The 21,639-nt window shown below is 47.6% G+C and overlaps 1 protein-coding gene across 1 annotated transcript in view; it reads right to left on the bottom strand.

Moving 5' to 3' along the window:
* Positions 1–6,979: 6,979 nt before the first annotated feature.
* Positions 6,980–21,639, bottom strand: part of LOC102369474 (heparan-sulfate 6-O-sulfotransferase 2) — a 71,611-nt gene continuing 56,951 nt past the window's right edge. The window contains exon 3 of the mRNA XM_006024468.2: positions 6,980–10,000. Within this exon, the coding sequence (XP_006024530.2) occupies positions 9,301–10,000 (700 nt within the window). The 3' untranslated portion in view covers positions 6,980–9,300. The remainder of the gene's footprint in view (positions 10,001–21,639) is intronic.

Below are 21,639 nucleotides of genomic sequence, written 5' to 3' on the forward strand. Positions count from 1 at the left end.
TCCTGCTGGGACTGAAGCCAACGCGAAAGACATCCTCACAGGGCTTGCAGCCCACATCAGCAGCTGTGGTCATGCCTTTCTCTTTGCAGGAAGGGCTGCACTGAAAGACTATCAGCAAAGCCATCCACTCCATTTACCAACGTTTCCCAGCTTGCAAATCATCCCAGGCACTTCCAGGGCCGCGGCTCCATCTAGCGGCTCCACAGAGGCAGGCCGGCAGCACCCTCTCCCCGGTGAAGTTGTGCTACTGGGTTTCTCCAAGTCCATGTGGGCTCTCCGTAGCAAGAGTAACTGGTACCATATCTTTTCACCTACCACACCCCTCCAGATATAATGCATATTATATATAATATAATATAATGCATATTATAATGCATATTATATATAATGCATATTAGATCATATTATATCAGATATAATGCCTTCTTCTTGAAAGGCAAAATGAAGAACAAAGGAACCAGAACTCATGATAGAGTGATATCTTTTATTAGACCAACTAGATATTTGCAACAACAACAACAAAGTCTTTATTTGCCAGCTTTTAGGCATACTCACCCTTCCTCAAGCAAAGGAGAATGCAAACATAGGAGACATTTTAAAACCTTTGCATTTGCCTATGCCTGAGGAAGGGTGTGCGCGTCTGAAAGCTTGCAAATACATTTTTTGTTGTTGCAAATATCTAGTTGGTCTAATAGAAGACATCACCTCTGCCATGAGTTCCAATTCCTTTTGCTTGTAGACCAACACGGCTACAACCTGTATAAACGGAGAACAAAGATTTTTGCCGGACAGCACAACTGCCTTAAGAAAGGTTGCCCTGATTAATAGAGCATCCGACCATTAAGAAGGAGTGCTCATCATTAACACCTGTAGAGTAAAGATCAGTTAGCCATTAAATCAATCGATTCCTTCCCCTGCTCGAGCAGCAATAGCCCAGCTGTCTGTGGAGCGGGAGTCAAAGCAGGGTGCTTCTATCCCAGGCAGAAAGCCAGCTCCCCCACTCAATGCATGCACCCCAGTTTTGGGGAGGTGATTTTTGGGGGGAAAGGTGTGTTGCATGTGAGCAAACATAGTGTCACCGCACGACTGGAAATGTAACTAAGCCCCAGGACAACCCGTGTGCGCGATCCAGCTCCTGACCAGCACCGCAGGGCAGGCGATGTACAGCCAATAATGACACACACTCAGTCTCTTGTCCTTGCCAGCAATTTGTACAGATTTGCTCACTGCGGTACTGAGAATTATTGATCGAATACTTCATGCAAACGTATTTCAGATCCAGGATTGGTCAGGAACTACTTAGCACGGCTCCTTGATTTCAGCAACAGCACTATTCTTAACAAGAGCTGGATGAATAAGGGATTGTCAGTTCAGGAGCCGAATTGAAAAGGAAAAAAAAGACTCACTTTCAGTTTGGGTCTAATTGAAATAAATATTTTTTTTAACGCTCTGCCCCAAAATTGAAAAAATGTGTTTTGGAAAATGTTTTGCTGTGTCCAGAATGAAATGATTTGTGTGATTTTCAAATGACTTAGTCCTTCTAAAATTATTTCCCTCTCTCTTAACTGAGGTCAGTTTTTAAATAGAAGAGCATTTCAATAAGCAAAGTTGAAAGGTTTTGTTTTGAAAACATTTAAATAGAAGGTGCTGATATTTTAACCCGCTCGACCCTCCTTTTACCTATAAACTCTCACAAATAACTTTGGTGTCTCCGAAAATCTTTTTTTTTTTTTTTTTTTGGCAAATGTATTATTTGGAGAAAATATTATGCCCTACTCCATCCATATTTTGCGACACTGGTCACCTAAATCACACGGTGGGGCATCTGCTCCTAGACGGGTTGAATGAAACGTTTCTAACCAGGACAGGGCTTGAATACGTGTGCATCACTTGCGTCACGCCCGGGGCGAATACGCATCATACTCAGATTTGCATATGTGACATATTTGCATATGCATTAGCATAACATAGTCTGTCTGTCCGTGTTCTTGCAAATAAAAAGGAAATGACCCCCACTAAACATTTCTGAAAGAAAATAAAGGTGAATATTCATGCGAGTGAACTAGATTCACATTTCTTACACAAGTCAAGGTTCGTTTCTGGTTAGGAGCTATTTCCCCCTTTTACATTTTGTTTTGGTGTTTTCCCCTCCCCCCCACAACACTGCAGCCCAAAGCCTGAAATAATAAATGAATTCCTTGCTTAGCATAAGCTAAGCACTATTTTCTATTAGGAAATGGTGTTAAGTCTGGAAAGTTTGAAAACACTGGTTGAAAAAAGCCCTTGAAGCTGCCAGCCAAATTGAAGTTTCAGGGTTAAACTGGCAGACAAAGGTTTTTGGGTTAATCTGATATCTTTTCTTAGACCAACTCAAATAGTTGGAAAAATTCATCTTGGCAAGCTTTCAGGTACGGATACCCTGGTCACTTGTTCTCTGGAGATAACAACACAGGACAATATTCGAATCACAGCAACATGGCTCCCAAATTAAATAAATTAAATTAGGCTCTTCCATGAGGAGGCTGGAGGAACAGGAAGCCTGCCTTAGGACAAGACATCCTGATCTCATTTCAGACTTAAGATGTTTTGCTCTTCAATGATTAGGACTTGTTTTTAAATGACTACTACTACCATGTGCTGGCTCAGCCTTGCGGATGAAATATGCTCCTGGTTTAACCCATGTTACCAGCCCAAAATGTTCCCAAACTATGAGGCACAGCCCCAAAATCATTTGCTGGCCTAAAAATGAAACATATTTGAAATACATTTCCAAGGGACCTTTTGCCTTCTGGTTCATGTTATGCCCTAGTCACATTTTCAGGCTAGTCTCTGCAACCAAGAGAGAGACATTTCTTTTAAAAGGGAAGCTGAGACAACAACTCCCCGGCTCCAGGAATTGGAGCCATCTGGAAAGCCACAAATAGTTTGCTATCCAGGTTGTAGCCATATTGGTCTGGAGGAAAAAGGCAACCAGGACCTGTAGTAGAGATGATATCTTTTATTAAACCAACAAGATTTTTGCAAAACAAATTCTTTAATTGCAAACTTGCAGGCACAAACCCCCTTCATCAGGCATTGGAGAAAAGACTAAAAGTTCTCCTGAGTAGAAATGAAAGTTCATATTTCATTTGCTAAAAAATCAGCAGATTTGGAAACATTGCGTTTCCATGTTCTGAGGGTGATATAATTGTGCTACCGTTTAATGCCATATCCAGTAACACTGGAAGACTTTTGCAGCGCATTTAAGCTGCGTTACCTGGCCAACATCAATGTCTTCTCAGGATGGGAGCAGTAACAAGCCTCTCTTCGCACCTGCCAGTTGGAGGAGACATGGGTGGCAGCAATGAGACGTCCCTGTACGATGCCTGCATTGTAAAGAAGATTCCCCAAGGGCTCTGCTCATAAAAGTGCATCACTTCCATGCCAGGGTGTGCAATCATCCGGGTTTACTTCCCAAACTAGCTATCGGTGGTGAGGATCAGGAACCTCCACCAGAGCCCACAGGGGCTTCTCAAGTAAACCCCCCCTCCACTCGGTAACTCTCAGGATTGGGTCCTTGGCATGAGACTGGAAGAAAGTCCCTCCATCATAGCATTTCAAAGAGGATGGGGCAGTTATTCTTTTCCAAATGGAGACGGCACCCATTTCTGAGCAAACTGTGGGCACTTGCTGCTTTGCAAGCATTCCCAGAAAGCAGGGAACTCTGCAAGGGTGCTGCTAAGGGGCAGGAAAACACAGCGCGAAGCAACCCCTGTCCAGACATCGAGGGCTCAACATGAAGAGTTGCACTGAGCACATAAAAAATGCTGGCTGTACTGCCCAGAGCGAGAGGTATGGCAACAGGGCCTGACGGGAGGCGAGGGGAAGCAGAGACAGGCTGACCCGCTGTCGCCTTCCTCCTTCCCAGCAGTACCTGCACGAGCATCAGCTGAGCTACGCCGGTGTGTAAAGACGTGCAAAGGGATGCAGTCGCCCAGCGTGTATAACCCAACCGGGCTGATAGCATAGGGCTGGTCTCTGTACATCCCCAGCTCCACCAAGCTTCCTGGTGGGGGGGGGGCATTTTTAGTACAGACTTACCTGTAATCACTGAGAAAAAAAACCTCTCAATGCTCCCTAAAAATCTCCTTTATTTGGGGACTCTCTTCCCCTCATTCAGCTGACTATCCCAGAGCCCACACTCAATGGATGGTTTTCCTCTATAGTATGTTTTTAACCAAAGTTTAAAGAGGAGGGGGGCTATCAGTTCACTCACTTCTTCCCTAAGCTAATGAGCTGAAGCATCAATAGCACAGGCATTTATCTGCGCTTAAGCACGTCTGATCCATCATTTTATATAGGATTTTCCCATGGTAAAGTAATCGCATGGAAAAAGAACCCTGATTAGCTCATTATTGGTTAATAATGGCACATAAGAACCAGATCCGTATTATACTCCATTGAAAAGCAGCCATGAAATAAATGGGCTGTGAAGTTCATTAACAAAAATCAATTGAGCAGTTAATCTTTACATGCCTTTACATGTCGATGTTTGAACACACATTTGAGTAAACATAAAATATGCACCGAAAACATGATACTCCAGAAAAGGCGGTGTTGGGCTGCATTCTTTGGAAGCTTGCAAACTTTTCTAGTTAAGCGAAGAGCCTGAAAACACCGTGAGCAAACTTTAGTGTGACCCATCTCAGCCACGGCAGGCTCAGAGAGCTGCATGGACTCTTGTCGCTGGGTAGTGTCTTAGCCCTCTGCTTCTTTACACGTTCTTTCTCAAGACATCGGCCTTCCAAACGGTAGCCCTTATGTTTCCAGATTGAGGTTCCTCTCCCCCCAGCTCTCATACTTCCTCCTCTGAGATGCATGTCTTCATCTGTCAAAGTATTTCTCCCAGCTGCTTTTCCAAGTGGCTGGCTTCTTTGTCAGACTATATTGTCGGGTTGCTTCCCCCCCCCCATTTTTATTCTTGCAGGGAAGCGCCTTTTCACAACACGTACCCCATTAACAGGTCTGCGGGGGATTTTCAGCAGCTAATGGGCCTGACTAATGCTGAGGCAGTCAGCGATGTGCATTGCAGTTTCCCCAGCAGTCTTGATGATGAAAGCCCAGTCTTAAAAAGATCTTTCCAGAGTCACCCATTTTAGCCTTTCAACAGGCACCGAACCTCACCAACCTCATCTCCAGAAGCAAACTTCCTATGGCCCAAAACACACCGAATGGATCCAGACCATGCCGGGACAAGAAATGCAAAACCAGCCAACACATCTCCACCACCCCCACAATAACTGCATCCCAAAACAGTACCATCACCATTCCTGGATCTTATACCTGCACCTCTGAAAATGTGATACATCTCATCCAGGAATCAGATCTCCTGGCAAAGGTGATATCATGCATTAGACCAAGTAGATATTTGCAAGAAAATTCTTTATTTGCAAGCTTTCAGGCTCACTCACCCTTCCTCAGACATAGGAGAATGCAAAGATTGTAAAATTTCTCCTAGGCGGAAATGAAAATTCATATTTCACAGGGGAGCTGAAGGTGTTGTAAGGTCTCCTGGTTGCAATAGTTCATACTGTGCAAATTAGGCTCAGATAAAAGTTTGAACGGTCTATTTACCTCGATGTGATCTGGTGTCAAGCAGGATGCTGAATTACGTTTCCTTCCGGTTATGATATTTCAGACGTCACAGGAGGATGCTCAGACAGGAGCTACGTAGGAGAAACCAAACCACAACCGTGTACCAGAACGAACGCACGCTGAATATCCATCCAAGACAAAAATACCCAGGGACACATTTCTCAAAAGACAACTACTCTTTCTCCAGACGTTCAGTTCTGATCCTCAAAACACCTTTCGTAGACGAGTCCATGAACATCACGGCATAAATCTACTGGCCACAAATAACCATGGACTAAAATCTAGATATTGGAATTACAGCATATTATAATCTGATAATGCGAGGTAACCTCTACACTTTACCAGCTCCAGTCTATCACCAGTCTATTCCCCCTCTTCCCTTCCCACCTACCTGTCTCGCACCCATCGTCTCTTATCCCCTCTGATTTTCCCTGCTGCACACTTGCATTTTTCACAGACCTGCATGTTGCATATTGGCTTAAGTTTCTATTCTACCCCAAACACCGGCAGACTCTCCCTAGGCCTGAAGAAGGGCATTTGTGCCCAAAAGCTTGCAAAGAATTTTTTTCCCAACTACTTAGTTGGTTTAATACAAGATATCACATCTGCCTGTGTCCTTAGACCGACACGGCTATAACCAACACCCCCAAAACATGGAAGATATTCTTTGTGCTTGCATTTATTGAGGTGTTGGTAGGCCAACAGCCATCTTCTGCTCCAGCGGAGACATGGGGCTGGCTATGGAGGGGTCACGCACTGCAAATCTCGGAGCATACACATATCTGGAGAGGGGGCTGGGGGTCCTGGGTTTGGTGAGGGATGGTGGGGAGAGTGGTTAGGCTTGCATTGGCCCGTGCACTGATTTCTACAGAAGTCCCATGAGATGATTTGATCTTCCAATGAAGCAGAAGTGAGTTTATCTGGCCAATCTTGAACCCTATTCCAATTTTCTTCTTATGGTGCTGACATTATTCTTAAAAAAAATCCCTTTTGTGCCCTGGACAGGGCTTAATGGGAGTCAACCATTGGGTTAGTATCATCCACAATCAACTCTAGAAGGGAAGAGTGGGTGTCATAAAAAAAAAGATTTTTCTTTTTTAGAGAGGCTAAACATCTCAAATCCTTTAAATATGGGAAGTCCTGGGGGTCTGGTTCCCCTGGAAGGCTGCAGCTTCAAATATATTTTAAGGACATTAAAACATTTGTAACATATGGTTGACTAGCCCTCACCATTTCATCCTGGTCAAGATGATCATGACTATCTAACTGCAGGTTTCCCAACAAGGTGTTTGGTCCCCATCCCCCCCTTTAGATAAAGAAATAATCAAACGAAATCAAAGTCTGTAATTAAATTTTATTGGTCAGCTCTATTGTTAAATTACACAATCAAAGTCAGTGGATCGGTTTGTAAATCTACACAATAAGACAGCGGGCTACAGTGGAAATCAGTAGAATTGATATGGTTATGACAAAACAGTATCTTTATATTCATACATCCCCTATATACAATAAACAGTATACACAAAGAAAATGCAACTAGTCTCTGTAAACCATGCACACCACAGCATAAAAACAAAATGCATCCTCCGAAACAGGATGGATCGGGGTTAAGTCCTGTTTACAGCAATGCCTAGTAGTTTTAAGAGCGGATCATTCCCCCCCCACTCCCCCCATGAAAACCAAAATACAATCGAAACACCATATTGGGGAAGGGACTTCTCAATTAAAAATAAAAATTGCTGTACATGAAACTACTGTCTTCCCCCACTTGCTAATGCAATTCCCCGCCCCACCGTTTTCCCAGCTGGCAATATCCCCCCGGGCCCGGTGCAACTCAACCTTTGGGCAACTGCGGCCAGGGAGGCGAGCTTTAAAACCTCCCTTCTCATTTTGTGCCTCCTGCCCTATTTGTGTACTTAACACTACAGATAAAAGGAAACAGTGCAAATGAATGCTGTAAGCGTCCTACTGACCGGGGTGAAGGGATGCCGTTTTTCAGCCGCTTCCAATCCCTGCAAGTGAACGAGCCGAGCTGAGACCAGCCTGCCCGAAACAGAGCCCGGAGCAAATCCCAAGCTGCCCTTTCCGTGCCATGCTTGAGGGCAGAGTGTGCGACAGCAACAAAAAACCCAACTTCTCCCCAAAGCTTTACAGTGTTTTTTGCATAGAGAGACTTGTTCCATCCAAATCGCATTTCTTTTATGCTTCTCCTCCCTTCACATCATCTCCCTGCCGCTTCCATATAAAATCTCAGTGCTAAGAGCCAGCAAATGCCATCCTGTAGCCTGCTCCTGATGAGCCTAGAGGACAGGGTGCTATCACAAGGATAACTTTGCTCTCCAAATCCCGAGCTATAATGATACTCCCTTCCTCGAGTTAGCTCCTTCTTCCCATTTTACTGTACAACCTTCTTCTATTGTATAACTATGGCTATATTAGATATATTTGTCTCCATCATTTTTAATTGTCTACAATCTGTCAGCACTAAAAAAGGGCTCTAAAGCATTAGGAAAAAAGCCAGATTTTGAGAATACACAGTAAAGATTTCCCAGAAGCAAATCATAGTTCAAATGTAAATCTAGTCTGCCGTCAATCAATCAGCTAATAATCAATGCTGTTATTTTTTTAAAACAGTGCTGGGATGAGAGTGTTTTGGAAATGTATTTTCCTAGAGATACTGTACAAACATTCATAAGTTAATTTTCTTTGAAAGATTTTCAGCTTTCCGTCCCCGATCGCTTAGAGCTGGTAAATTCAGCAATACGCACCCCAATCACTGTGCAAGGAAGCTTGTTAAAACTGGATACCGTAATAGGAGCACAATTTGGAGAAGACTTTGTGGACCGTGACCATGTGCCAGAACTTTTCCAGAATGTTTTAACTTATATTGCCCTGAAAAAATCTGGAAACAGTGTCTTTAGCAACTGGCATTCAACCGAGAAAAGTGTGGCTTTTTAAATAGGAGATAAACGAAGCTTAAAACTCTTAAACAGCAGTAGGTAGAAAAAGTTTAAAATGTTAAATATTTATATAGCTAGACAAATTCCTTCTATCTTTTTTAAAAGCCAATATGATACACAAAACTAGCTTCTAGACCTTGACTGTCCCCTTCGTCGGCTCGTACGTTGGCAAGTATCAATCACAAAGCAGTTGGCGGCCTTGGAAAAGACACGAAAGTAAAAACCAACCGAACCAAACAAAACCCCCCCAACCAACCGAACCAAAAACAAAACCCAGAAGAGCGAAGATTTGGCGCATCTAGTTTATTTTAAGTATGCGTTAAATGCTCTTTATAGTAGGAAGTCAGCTTGCTTCCAAGACAGACGTGAACAGTGCATCATCCACATTTCCCAACATCCCGTTGTCACTAATTTAAGGGGGTTTTTTGTTTTCCGTATAAGCGTCCAAGCAACCATTTCCGGCGAGCCTGCTTGGCTTTTGAACTTCATAAATAATCCGACAAACCTAAAAAGGACAATTGAATGACACATTAAGATTAAGTTTTCCACATACAGTACAACATTGAATGCAAAGGCAACTGCAAAGGCAACATTTTAACCTCTTTTGCTTCAAATAGTTAAGAAGCATAATTTGTTTGGACTACTTTGTCTCCTAGGATTGCTGCGGGGTGTCTCCCCCTAGTCTGCTAAAAAGGTTTTGGCCCCATTACCGCCAATGCTCTACGTTTCCTATGTAATCAGTAGTGGAAGTATTATCGCTCTGTTCCTTGTTGTGCGCTTGCTTCGCCTTGAGGATCTTGCGTTGCTCCTGGCGCTTCCGCCTGGCTTCCTGGTGCTCTTTCTGTCTCATGTACTGATACCGCTGCAAGAAAAGGTCTTTTGCATAATCGTACAACTCCATGTCTAAAAAATTGAGGGCCTCGATGCGTTTCTGAGTCTGCTCGTCTATCTCCACGCTGGAGGCCCTTGTGCTATTGTACTGTGTGAATGGCGAGATGAAATTCATGTTAAAAGTTTTCTCAAACAGATACTGAGTCTTCCTCTGAAACTCCGTGAGGCCGAAGAAAGCCATTCGTTTCAGGTTCTCTTTTGCACTGTCTAGCAGGACCTTGTTTCTCTGCTCCTCCGGCATGACGGACAAGTTGTAACACCCAACCAGGCTGAGGTCAGACAGCATGCGGACCTGCCGATTGTTGGCTAGATTGTACAGGCAATCCATAAATTCCTTCAGGGAACAACCAGACCAGTCGTCCCCGGTGTAGCAACTGGGTAACTCTTCGGTCGTCGGGGATCTTCCATCACATACGTGCAGGGACGCCTTCCACGTGGCTCCTCTCTGGACGTGTCTCCATTCGCTCAGGTATCGGGACACGGGGTCCCGCAGGATGGTGATGTAGTAAAAGTTCCTGGGAAAGGAGAAGAGAAAAGCAGAGTGTTTAAACCTGGCAGGGAATGACTTAGCGTTCACAGTCAACAGGTGCTCGCATACTGCATCCAGAGGCACTAGAAACGCTAGCAAAGCTTCGTCTAAGTCTACGTCTTCGCCAAAGAGCATCTAAACCCTTCGTGTGATGAAGTAAGCCCGCTGCTTATGAGCGCTTATGCCGCGCACCTCTGACAGGTGTCTACAAAGGTGCAAATCTACCCTGCCTGATTTCAGACGACCATGATGAACTACGTCTCTCCGCTGAACGCTTACCAACGGGCCTCTAGCTGGAGGGACCCACTTCGTAGGCTTATTCACGTTAGGGAATATTACCAAAAAATTCCCCCGTATAGCTATCGCCGTGGAGGGCAGCCCTAGCGTAGAAGAGGCTCTGGGGTGACTTCTGTCGCATCAATTCAGCTTGCTCCACGACTTAACTGATGCGACAGGAGGAGCCTCACCTACAGGATGCAGGGTTCGACTAAGCAGGTCTGGGATCATTGCAAACACGCAGCTCCGAGGCCTGTTCATGCGCTCGGTTCTCCTTCAGGTGTGCTCGTTCTCATTAGGCTGCCGGGTGCTCCCCCAGCCCCCACCCTACACGCAGAGGGACAACGCTATGCCATACACAGCAGGACCCCGAACTACTGCCATGCAGCCGACTGCACGCTGCCAGGAGATCCAGCAGCAGCAAACAACTAGCCGTGGCTTCAAATTCGCACCACCCCCGTCTCCATCCCCATCTGTATTGGATTAAAATCACCACGTTTCAGTTTGGGGCACGGTGACCTTATGAGCAGAGTGCTCCAAAATACAAGGACTGCTGCTTTTTCAGTCCTGCAAATAATAAACGCACACACAGACACACAGGCTCACACAGACGTATACACACAGACAGGCGCGCGCACACACACACACACACACACACAGAGACATATATAGACATGCACACATATACATATACATATAAAGACACAGACGCATGTACTTAGACACACATATACATATAAAGACACAAATGCATATACTTGTATAGACACACAAATACACACACACATGCATATAAAGGCACACGCATTTAGTTATATAGACACACGCATATACACATATATGCATATAAAGACACACGCATGTGTCTATATATACTTATATAGACACACACACATATAAAGACACATATACTTACACATGCAGACACACACACATAGACACATACACATATGAAGACACACATTTATATAGACACACACACATATTTATATAGACACACGCATATAAAGACACACACATACACATATAAAGACACACACATACTTATCTAGACACACATACACATATAAAGACACATGTGCATATACTTATACAGACAAACACCCCCCCACAGTGCACGTTACTGATTGGGGATCGCTTGTTTGCAGTCATTGGGGTTTGTTTCAACGACAACACCCCGGTGCTGGCCTGTGTCCGACCCCAGGCTCGTGCACAGGGTCAGCGCACAGGCTGTGGCGGGGAGGGTTGGTCCCAGGTTGCCTTCCTGCTGCATTTCTCATCTGGGTCCACGCGCCCTGCTTCTCAGACAACAGAGCCAGGGGGACAGCTGGGGTCACACTCCAAGAGGCCAAACGACGCGGCGCTGCACTCTGCTTCCCAGCAATCCCAATACGTGACTCTTCTATTAACAATTAAACCTTGAAAGAAGAACACGATTCCCTTTTTCGACCGAGACAAATGGGGGTTTTCTCACCTGCCCTCACCCAACCGTAACAGAAGCAGCAAGAAAACCGGGCTTGAGAAGAGCCACTGCAAATTCCAGCTTTGTTTCCCCACCTCTACCTGCCTGCCGTGCTCTGAAGCCAAACAGCCAGCTAAGTAAATAACGCAGGAAATTAAACAAAACCTTAAGAGCGCTTTTTTAATAAAATAGTTTCCGCCCGGGCCCTGGCTGCCGTCTGGAGCAATGCAATGGGCAACCTGCACGAGACACAGACGTCGCTGCTTAATCCTGCGGTCTGTAAGCGCTAAAACAGAAAGGCAGAAGAGCGCCGTCCCCCGAGTTGGGCAGTAGCCTCAACAGAAGGGTTCAGAGCTGGACTGATCTACCACGTGCTTTAAAACACAGTGGGAACAGGGAGTTTTCTAGTGTGCGATGGACGTGTCGTTGCCTTGGCAGACACTGGAACGCAACGGTTCAGCTTCAGGGGCAACTGGAAATGTCGGCATGGAGACGTCAGCGGTAACGATGGGGGAGAAACAGCCGGGGTTGATAAAGAAGGCAGGACGAGGAGCAGCAGGACAGGCGGTGCTGTGCCCCCGTGCCTAGTGCCCTGGCAGCACGAACACCACCCGCCTTTATATAAACTGCAGGGAAAGCAGCACAGAAAGTTCACTGCCGACCAAGGAACCCTAGAAGGAGACTGATGCTATTACTTTGCACATGCAGTTTTACACAATATAATTTGTGTGTGTGTGTGTGTGTATACATGCACACCCACACACTAAATGTGTACATGCACACCTGCACAATACATGTACAGGCACACATATGTGCTAGAAAACATGCAGGCACGGTGCTAGAGGCAATCTCTTTTATTAGACCAGCTAGACACTTGCAAAACATTTTTTTTTTTGCAGACTTCATCACGCCAATTTTTTTGCAACTGTCTAGTTTGGTCTAATAAAAGCTACCGCCTCTAGCACTTGTATTCTGAATACTGCTTGTATTCTTAGACCAATACAGCTCCAACCTTTATCCCTGCTAGAAAACATGGGATTTACTGAAAAGCATCATTTTATATCTGTAAAATACCTCTGTAATATTCTACAGTAAAAGGAGCTGAGGTTTTCACTTTGCATTTCACCTTCTTTCTTCACAAGCCTATGGAAGCCGAGCAGAAAACACGACAGGGCACGCGTTAAACTGAGCTCCTCACTGCTGTGCTTTCCGATTTCTGCAGCTTGTGCCTGCAAACAATGCCCAGCCACAGTATTCCTTGCACGCTCGTTCACTAGTCGGGGGTATGCGGTGGACAACAACAACCTTGCAGCTAGGACCGGTCCATTTAGGTAAATAAAGGAGTGAAACCATCTCAGTGAACAAGCTTCACTGCTATAAAACTCTGTTCCTCCACAAGTTGCGTGAACAGGAGCACAGGAGCTCTTCCCCACTCACGCCTTCGCTGCTACCCACGAACACCAGACAGGATATTCATTTGCTCTTTAGGTTGACGTTACAACTGATGAATAGCAGCAGAGCTCGGATTCGCCACGGTTTCATTCAGAAGAAAAACCACTAGATGTCATTGTTCAACAGGACATTGTCCACGGATGGAGTCAAAAAGAGTTTTACTGCACAGCAGCACAAAGGGAAAAAAAAAAAGCAAGAGCTCTGAGAGAGCAGAGGCTCTTGTGGAAAGCAGAGGCTGGCTCCAAAAGCGAGCTGTAAAATAAATATGGGAGAAAACAATAAGTGAAGGGAGAGAGCAGAGCTGCACCTGAGGCTTGGAGAGGTGAAGGAAGAAGGTTGTGGCAGTTATATGGGTTTTCTCAGCCCACTTTCACCTGCGTCACACCACAGGGGGCGCGTTTACACGTGTGCATTTACTGCGCAGTAACCAAAATGACTGTGCTGTGCAGGTGTGCGTCTACACATGCATGCCTGTACTGCACAGCAAATACGGTGACTTATGTCGACTTCAGTGTAAATTTGATACCTGTGTCAGGCAGGTATCACATTTACACCTGATTAGTAACACACATGTAGATGCCTTACTGTGCAGTAACACTGTGTGGGGGGACTGACTTGGGACTAACTTTAGTCTGAAGTCAGTCCACACACAGCGTTAACGCGTTTTAATGCCTGCACGTGTAGACACCGGGCTATTCCTCACTTACTGTGCAGTAATTTACTGCACAGTAAATTTAAGCCGGCATAAATGCATGTGTAGACACATCCACTGTGAGAGGCTATGGTCCCAGCTCTGAGACCGTGGCATTATCAACCCCCTCGCAAACAGCCCAGAGGACTCTTGCAGGTGAGACTTACACATCTAAAACACCAAGAGGCTGCTGCTCCGGCAGGCGTTCCCATAACGAGATCCAAAATGAATCCGGTTGTCCTTTTCCAAAATTACCATGAATTATTTTCCACCCAAAGCATTTTTTAAACGTGCTTTCTGAACACTTCCAATAGAAAGCATGGATACAAGTGTGTGAAGCATGAAACACAAATACACAACTGAAGATTAGACGCCCACCTTTTCTCTATTTTTTTTTTTTTTGCCTTTAGGAGGAGAAAAGCAAAACCCCAACGTGTTGCTGATGGACACCTTTTCATTCCACTTGCCCAGCTCTGCTTGCTGATTTTCTGTAGGTAACCAAGTGACTTGCCTTCAGCAACCTACAGACACTCCTGGTATTAGTTCAGGAGATGCTCAAGGACTGCTGAAAAGTATAAGGTGACATTATTTACCATTGCCAAGGGGTTAGCTGTAGCAGTGCCCGCTTCTCGTACCCACCACATTGAGCCGGTCTGACTTGGAGAATCGAGACGTGCTCATGTCTTTCCTGTAGGAAAAGACTTTGCTCAACTTGTGAGGAGTTAGGCGGGGGTTGCTTGGCAGTCAGTGCTGACGGCTGTGGTGGGACGGGCGGTTGGTCTCACATTCCTATGGTGGTTGGTAAACAGGGGATTATATTAGTCACTGAAAAGGCTTCTTCTGCCTCACCCCATCTGAGACCGATGGAAGTTCATCCAGGACCCTGTATAGGGGCTCCTCCCACTCTGTGACAGTCGGACTGCTGAAAGAGCCAAGGGGACCCCCCCGTGCAAGGGCATGGGAAAGCTGGCAAAACCCAGAGCTTCCTACTGGACCAGCTGTCAAGGTCTCCAGGCCCTAGGTCAGCGATCCTCAATCAGGGAGCCGCGAGATCTGCAAGGGTGCCACGAGGAGCTGCACGCTATTTGCACCGAGGCATGCACTTCCACACGATTCACAAGATAAGCCCCGAGATTGCAAACAGGAACCCAGCGTGTCACAACTGTTACGTCCTCTCCAAGCTCTTTGCAACAGAAGAATTGCTCTGCTATTTTTCCTTAGCTTTCACTTGTTTTTTGGGGGTTTGTTTTTTTTTTTTACTATGAGCTGGCGTTGTTGGAGTGAGACTCTTCCCAGTGGGGGCAGATGGCAGGACAAGGAGCAATGGGCTCCAGCTGCAGCAAGGGAAGTTGAGGTTGGATATTAGGGAAAACTCTCTCACTCAGAGCGTGGTGAAGCGCTGGGGCAGGTTACCCAGAGAGGTGGTGCAGTCTCCATCCTTGGAGGTTTTGAAGACCCGGTTTGACAAAGCTTTGGCTGGGATGATGTAGCTGGGGCTGGTCCTGCTTGGAGTAGGTGTGACCTCCTGAGCTCCCTTCCAGCCCTCATTCTCTGATTCTATTATTTATATTTTCCAAGGTGGGTTTTAAGTCTAACAAGGGGCGCCTGAAGTCTAAAAAGGCTGCCCGAGCACTTAGGGGTTGTTGGCGTGCTGCAACAGTGGTATGGCAGGGTCAGCCATCTCACCCTGCTAATGAGTCTGTGCTATCCTTGACTTGTACCCCCCAAAAATAAGCCTTGAAACAATTCAGCCGACACTCTGTACAGCCCCGTTTGCTTGCCGGCTTGGTCCGTGGCTCATTAAATACCACAGCTAGACTGCCTCCTGAAGAGCCAAGGGGGGAATAACAAAGCTCCGCGGCAGGAAGAAGGCCAGCGACACTGTAAACTCTAAGGTCATCGCAGCAATCAATAAGAAGTTAATGTAGGAAGGGAAACAAATCCTTAGCCAAAATCAATACAACGTACATTTTATCATAGCTCAAATTCTTCAACCTTTTCACTTTGTATTCTTAGGTTACAGCCAGTGATAAAGAACAACATTTGGCTGCTGTTTAAAAAAAAATGAGAGAGAGAGAAAGGGAAAAAAAACCCCAGTGAATAAAACATCTCTCAAAGATGAATAGAAACATAATTGTTTTGCAATGGGGCATCAACTCGCAGGTTAAGATTGCTTCATCTAGCTAACAACATCTGCAGCGCTAGCATTGTCTTCCTGCCTCCCATGAAACTGCCTTGGTAGAGCAACAGCAGATGGATTTAACATTAACTAATAAGAATACCATAAGTCAAAAAGGCTAAATGGAAACAAATGTGAGTTAATTATCCAGAAAATATGTCCAGAAACAATTATTACGATGTGGAAGCCTGAGGTGCTCGAGGCTCAGGTTTTCTTGAACATCTGCAGAGCCAGGAGACTCGAAGATCTCTGCCCGCAGAAGGGAACTCCAACTGCATATGGAGACAAATGGGTATTTCAAGTCTAACCTGATCCATCTACGTACTTCCCAGCCTCCAGCATGTCCCTGCTATCTTTCTCCTCCATCATGTTGTCCTCTACGGGCTTTTTTCCCCTGAGCCTGGGTTTCCCAGACGCGTCTTGCATTGCAGACCAGATCACCATTTAACAGTGCTCAAGTATTTTGCATATTCACATGAACCTTCAGACCTCAGTTTGCATGTGAACATGCTACTGATAAAGGCAACATCTTTGGAAAATATCAGCTCCTGGGGTAGGTGCAGGTTTCCATTGTCTGAGTTCAAGGTCTCGCTGACTCCAGAAGTCTGAATGAGTACCCAAGCTGCAGAGAGTTTCTCTCAATTGAGCCTCCAAAAGCTTTTACATTCATTTTCCAGTAATGGAATTATGCCAGAGATAGATTTGGCCTTGATTGCTTGAAGAGCTCTTCTGCTCTAACAGATAGGAAGCACCAGTGGTTTGCAATAATGTTTGATCCTACATGCAACAGCTTGGTCCTTCTCCTAAACGCTCTTAGCAGTGGTGGCCTCTGAACCCTAAGAGTGTGCATCTTAACCCGCATCAAGCTGCTCGCAAGCAAGAGCCCAAATTTCACTCACTCGGAGGCATCTCTGGGGCTCGGAGAAGAGACCCATGCTCCTCCCGATAGGCGCTATAAGGCTTAGCTTGGATGCCTGCGACATGAAGAGCAAAAGGAGCTTTTAAGGCAGCGGTGGAATTAGACTGACCCCGAAGCTATCAAAACCCATTAGCGATAGGCTTGAGAATCACTTATTCTTGATATTGTCTTGGGCACAATCCTTCCTTTTAGCGCAGCCAGAGATAACATTACAGCGAGAGCCAATTCAGTGTCGGCTGCTCTTTGCACGATTTCAAGGTTAAGCCAGACCCTCTGCTTGTAACGTCGACGTGCGCTACCTTGCCGCGGAGCTGCACAAAGTTTGGAGCCTCCATTCAAACGAGGCTGGTCCAGTTTTCTGGGTTGGAAAGCGCAAGTTAAACTGGTTCTTTGTGCCGTGCCGGCTCCTTGGGGCAGGGGAGAAGTGTTTTCCCGCAGAGCTGCTCTGCTACTTGCTTGCTACCATAATGGAAAGAAACTAGCAGGAAAGTAACCCCAAGGAGCTCCAAAGCTGGCTGCAAAAAGGGTGCAAAGTGTCTCCCGTGGTATTTTGGATGCTCTTCCGCTGACCGACGGCACCTGGGGAGCTCTCTGAGATGAGCAATGCATTTGATTCAACTCCCAGGAGCCTCCCTCGAAGTTTCTAGCCAAGGTCTGAAGCTACCTCATTTTCTCCCCGTCAGCTCGCACATCACCTCTTGTTATGACTCGCTACCAAGTGACAGCGTGCAACTCGGCCTCCCTCCCTCCGCGCGGGATTATCAGCGTAACTAGTCAAAGAGCCCTGAAAGAGGCTGATAAGGCACAGTCAGACCGCAGGAATCTGTTCTCCGCCTGAAAGGAGGTAATGGGAATATTGATCCCAGCAGGTACATTTACACTAGCCTTCAATAATGGCGTGGGAGCATCAGGCCAGCAAAGCAATGAAGGCTTAGGACAAAAAAAAAAAGAGGCTTTGCTGGAGTCCTGCAAGAAGAGAAAGAGAGAGACCTGCTGCAGCCGCGAGTGCACTCAGATACTCAGCCCCTCGCTGTCAAATCCACGCACGGCGCAGGCGGCGTCCCATCACAACCCGCACCGTTCGCCGAGGATGGACATTTCGATTTGCTCTGTTGCGGGCACCGGCCCACCACCTGGGTCTGCACCAAGAAAGGCCCAGGAGTGCAGGATCTGGCCAAGTCAAAGGCGCTGCATCACCCCTGCACGTTCCCCCGTCAGCTGAGAGGGAACAGGTGCCGGGGGGCCGACGCCGGGCCCTCTCTCTGCCGGGCTTCATAATTGTCCCGCACATCGCTGCACTTCCCTGCTCCCTTACAAAGTTCAGAAACGCACAAACGTTAAAAAAAAATGCAAACTAAAAGAGCCCTGAAAGAGGCTGTCAAGGTGTCCGTCAGCCCTCGCACCTCTCCCATGTGTGTGCAAAAAGTTGGCAAATCTGAGAAGAAGGGCAAAGCCCCGGGCGATGATGCCCTTGCCCAGCGCTAACACTATCAAGGTCTCTTGCCAAGCAGATGGACTCAAAGCACTGCTCAGGGCCTGAGGGGCTGCTGTTTGCTGGTCCAAGCCCCATTCCAGTTCCTCTTCAGGAAAGCAGGGGCTAAAATCCTGTTCACTTCATCAGGGGCCTAACTACCTTGTTGAATATGGAGGGATTTAGGCACGTAGCTCAGCACTTTTCCCAATGGGGCTCAGAAGATGGTTATACGAAAGGGCTGCTCGCCATGGTCACCCTCCTGGGATGTGCAACCAGGTCGTGGTATCTGGATAGGACTCTGGTCGGATGTGTTGGCTGAGCACCCGGGGAAGACGCGGTGCTCTCAGATGCTTCCCTAAGGGACTGGCTTAGCACCCTCCCTGTGAAAGCAAGGCCAGATTCAACCCACTGGCTCACATGAGGGATTTTTGCAGGGAAGGTGCTAAGCCGGGCCCTTGGGAAAGCTGCTGGATGAAGGCAGCTCTGGGGTACAGGTAGGTGCAACTCCTGTGAAGCCCGCGGGGTTACACCAAGGCTGGATTTCAGCCCCATCACATCAGGGTGGGTAACACCACCAAGGAGGATTGATCCCCAACAGAGGAGAGAGGGCTGGGAGCACTGCAAGGTGAAAGCAGACCAGAGCCCGTGTATTGTCAGCTGCCTTCCAGCACGGGACCCCAGTCCTTTCCTCTCGGAAACCGGAGCCACACCAGAGGGAGCGACGAGCCACAGAGCTTGGGGAACATCACACTTCCACTCGCCGTCCCAGCCAGGGAAACCCCCATCGATGCACGAGGTGGCACCGTGGCCTCTCTCATGGCTCATGCATGTAGCAAGCCGGGGCTTCATGGAGCAGGGGTATCCACTTCCACATGTGCAGAGAGGAGAGAGAGGGTGGGCTCCTATTATTACCTCTCAAGGAGCATGCTTGCGGGCCTTTGGGACCGCGTGCCAGGGGAGAGCACTGCTTAGGTAAGTGATGGATCCCCATAGAAACGGGAATGCAGGTGAATTGCCCAGAGGTCCAGTTTGCACGGGGACGCCGGTCCAGTTCGCACGGGGACGCCAGCAGCCTTGGCATATGGAAAGACACACCACGAGGCGCTCTCAGCAGAGGTGCAGAAACTCTCCAAGCGGGAATGCAGGATTTTTGGGATGCACGGCTAAAATCAGTGCTTCGGGGAGCTGGGGAAGAGATCGGTGAGATCCTGGGATCTCAGGCTTTTGCAGGGCGAGAAACACCAGGGGACCGATGATCTGGCATTGCAAACACTACCAGAGGCAGGGCTGAACACCGAGGGTCGTCTCTGTCTCAAAAGTTTCCCATACACAGCCCCACCACCTCGAACAAGGTCGTGCAACTCGGTGACTGTCCTGACGGCTCATTTATAACACCGCTGCTAATAAAGTGCCGGCTGGGCTGACAGGTTGGAGGGGCACCGCAGCTGACCCAGTCCAGACGAAGACAGCCCCGCACGGCCAGGTGCCGGCGAGTAGCATCATATCCTGCTTGTCTCCCAAATTAGCCATTTAGAAAAGTCCCGAAACCTGCAGCCTGCCTGGCTGCACCATCCTCCAGCTCTGTGCATTCAGCGAAGGGTTTCCTGTCCGGCTATTTAATGCTGCAGGCACGGATAAAAAGCCAAGGCGGCCAGGCTGTGTCTGCACCAGCTGAGAATGGTACGTCCGCCTGCCCCGTGTCTCCAAACCCAGCCTACGAGCTACCGAGATGCAACGAGCCCCTGAGGCTCAGCTCGGCGCGGGCGCCCACCCACCGGTTCCTAAGGACTTCATCCCGATGCTGACAAGCAACTGGGCCCCCCGTCTCCCCCATCAATCAACCGTCCCTGCCACATGCCAATGAGAAGTCAAACTCAATTAACTCACATCAGCTGACGACGGCGCTTCTTTCCCAGCCGGCGAGGTTAATTCCCACTAACAGCGACCTACTGAGAATTTGCTGCGTTAACGTTGTAAATGATTCCTCCAAGAGAAATACCTTTGCGAGACAGGCGATGACACCACAAACTTGAGCACCTCGGGACATCGCTCCTGCACTCCCCCTCCTCTCAAGCAGGAAGACGGCTCGCCGATGGAGACGCAGCCGTGCCGGCAGGACCTGGCTCTCAGGAGTACCGCTGCGGTCACCGTGCTGGGAGGTGCATGCATGCAGCACCGCGCTTGCCCCAACTATATGCTACAGCTGTTGCAAGGCCCAAAGGCAACTCAAAGCAAAGTGTCCCCACCTGGAGACAAGGGCTGGGCTTTGGGGGCAGCTCCAGAGCCGAGAGGGGTTTTGCTTCTCTAGGCATTTCTCAACCTCCCTCCGCTGCTTGAAGGGTCTGATGTAGTTCAAAGGGCTCGTGCATGCTCCTGTGGGGATGAGGTGTGTCCCTGTGGCTAGTCTCTCCTCTCCTAGGACTTTAGGGAGACACGGCTCACTCTCAAAAGGGTGCACACAGGACGCTGATCTCGTCCCAGGCACGGAGAAGCGATGTGGGCAGACCCAGCTCCATGCCAGCAGAGCCAGGCCCCCGAGTGGAAACACTTCCAGGATTGGGGCCCTGAGAGATCGCAGCTCCTGGGCCAGCAGGTTTCAGACCCTGCCCTGGATCTTGCTCCAGCAGCTGGGTTAAGTATTTTCTAGCAGGGATGCAATGCAGCAGACTGCCTTGATTTGCTCAGTCAAGTCCTTCCTACGCAGATTGGATGCACCATGCAACAGTTAGGAGCACCGGGTCTCCAAGCTCGAATGGACGGTGGGGTAAGGCCGGCAGCTCCCAGGAACACGAGGCATCTCTTCCCGGTCCCCGGACACAGGTAAACGTGGGGCAGATCCTTTGAAGTCAGCCAACAGACCAGAATCTGCCAAAAATCCCACTGAAAACAACACCCCCACTTCTCTACCCTGGCAAAATTATGCATGCCCTTTACTGTCATTTCATCCACCCGTAGGTGCGTTCGTCCCCCGCAACGGGCCCTTTTGGAAACGCTGAAAACAGAAGGAAGAACGCCCCCCCCTTCAAAAACAGCCTCTGGTGCCAGGCATATTTTTCACTACAGAAAAGCGTCAGGTAATGTGGCATAACACCTCCAAAACGCAAGGCAGAATCTGGTTATCTACAAATTACATGGTACTGTAATTTTTAGCAGCTAAATTAATTTCAACTGT

The sequence above is a fragment of the Alligator sinensis genome, unplaced genomic scaffold (genome assembly GCF_000455745.1).
Source record: "Alligator sinensis unplaced genomic scaffold, ASM45574v1 scaffold1059_1, whole genome shotgun sequence".
Classification (NCBI taxonomy): domain Eukaryota; kingdom Metazoa; phylum Chordata; order Crocodylia; family Alligatoridae; genus Alligator; species Alligator sinensis.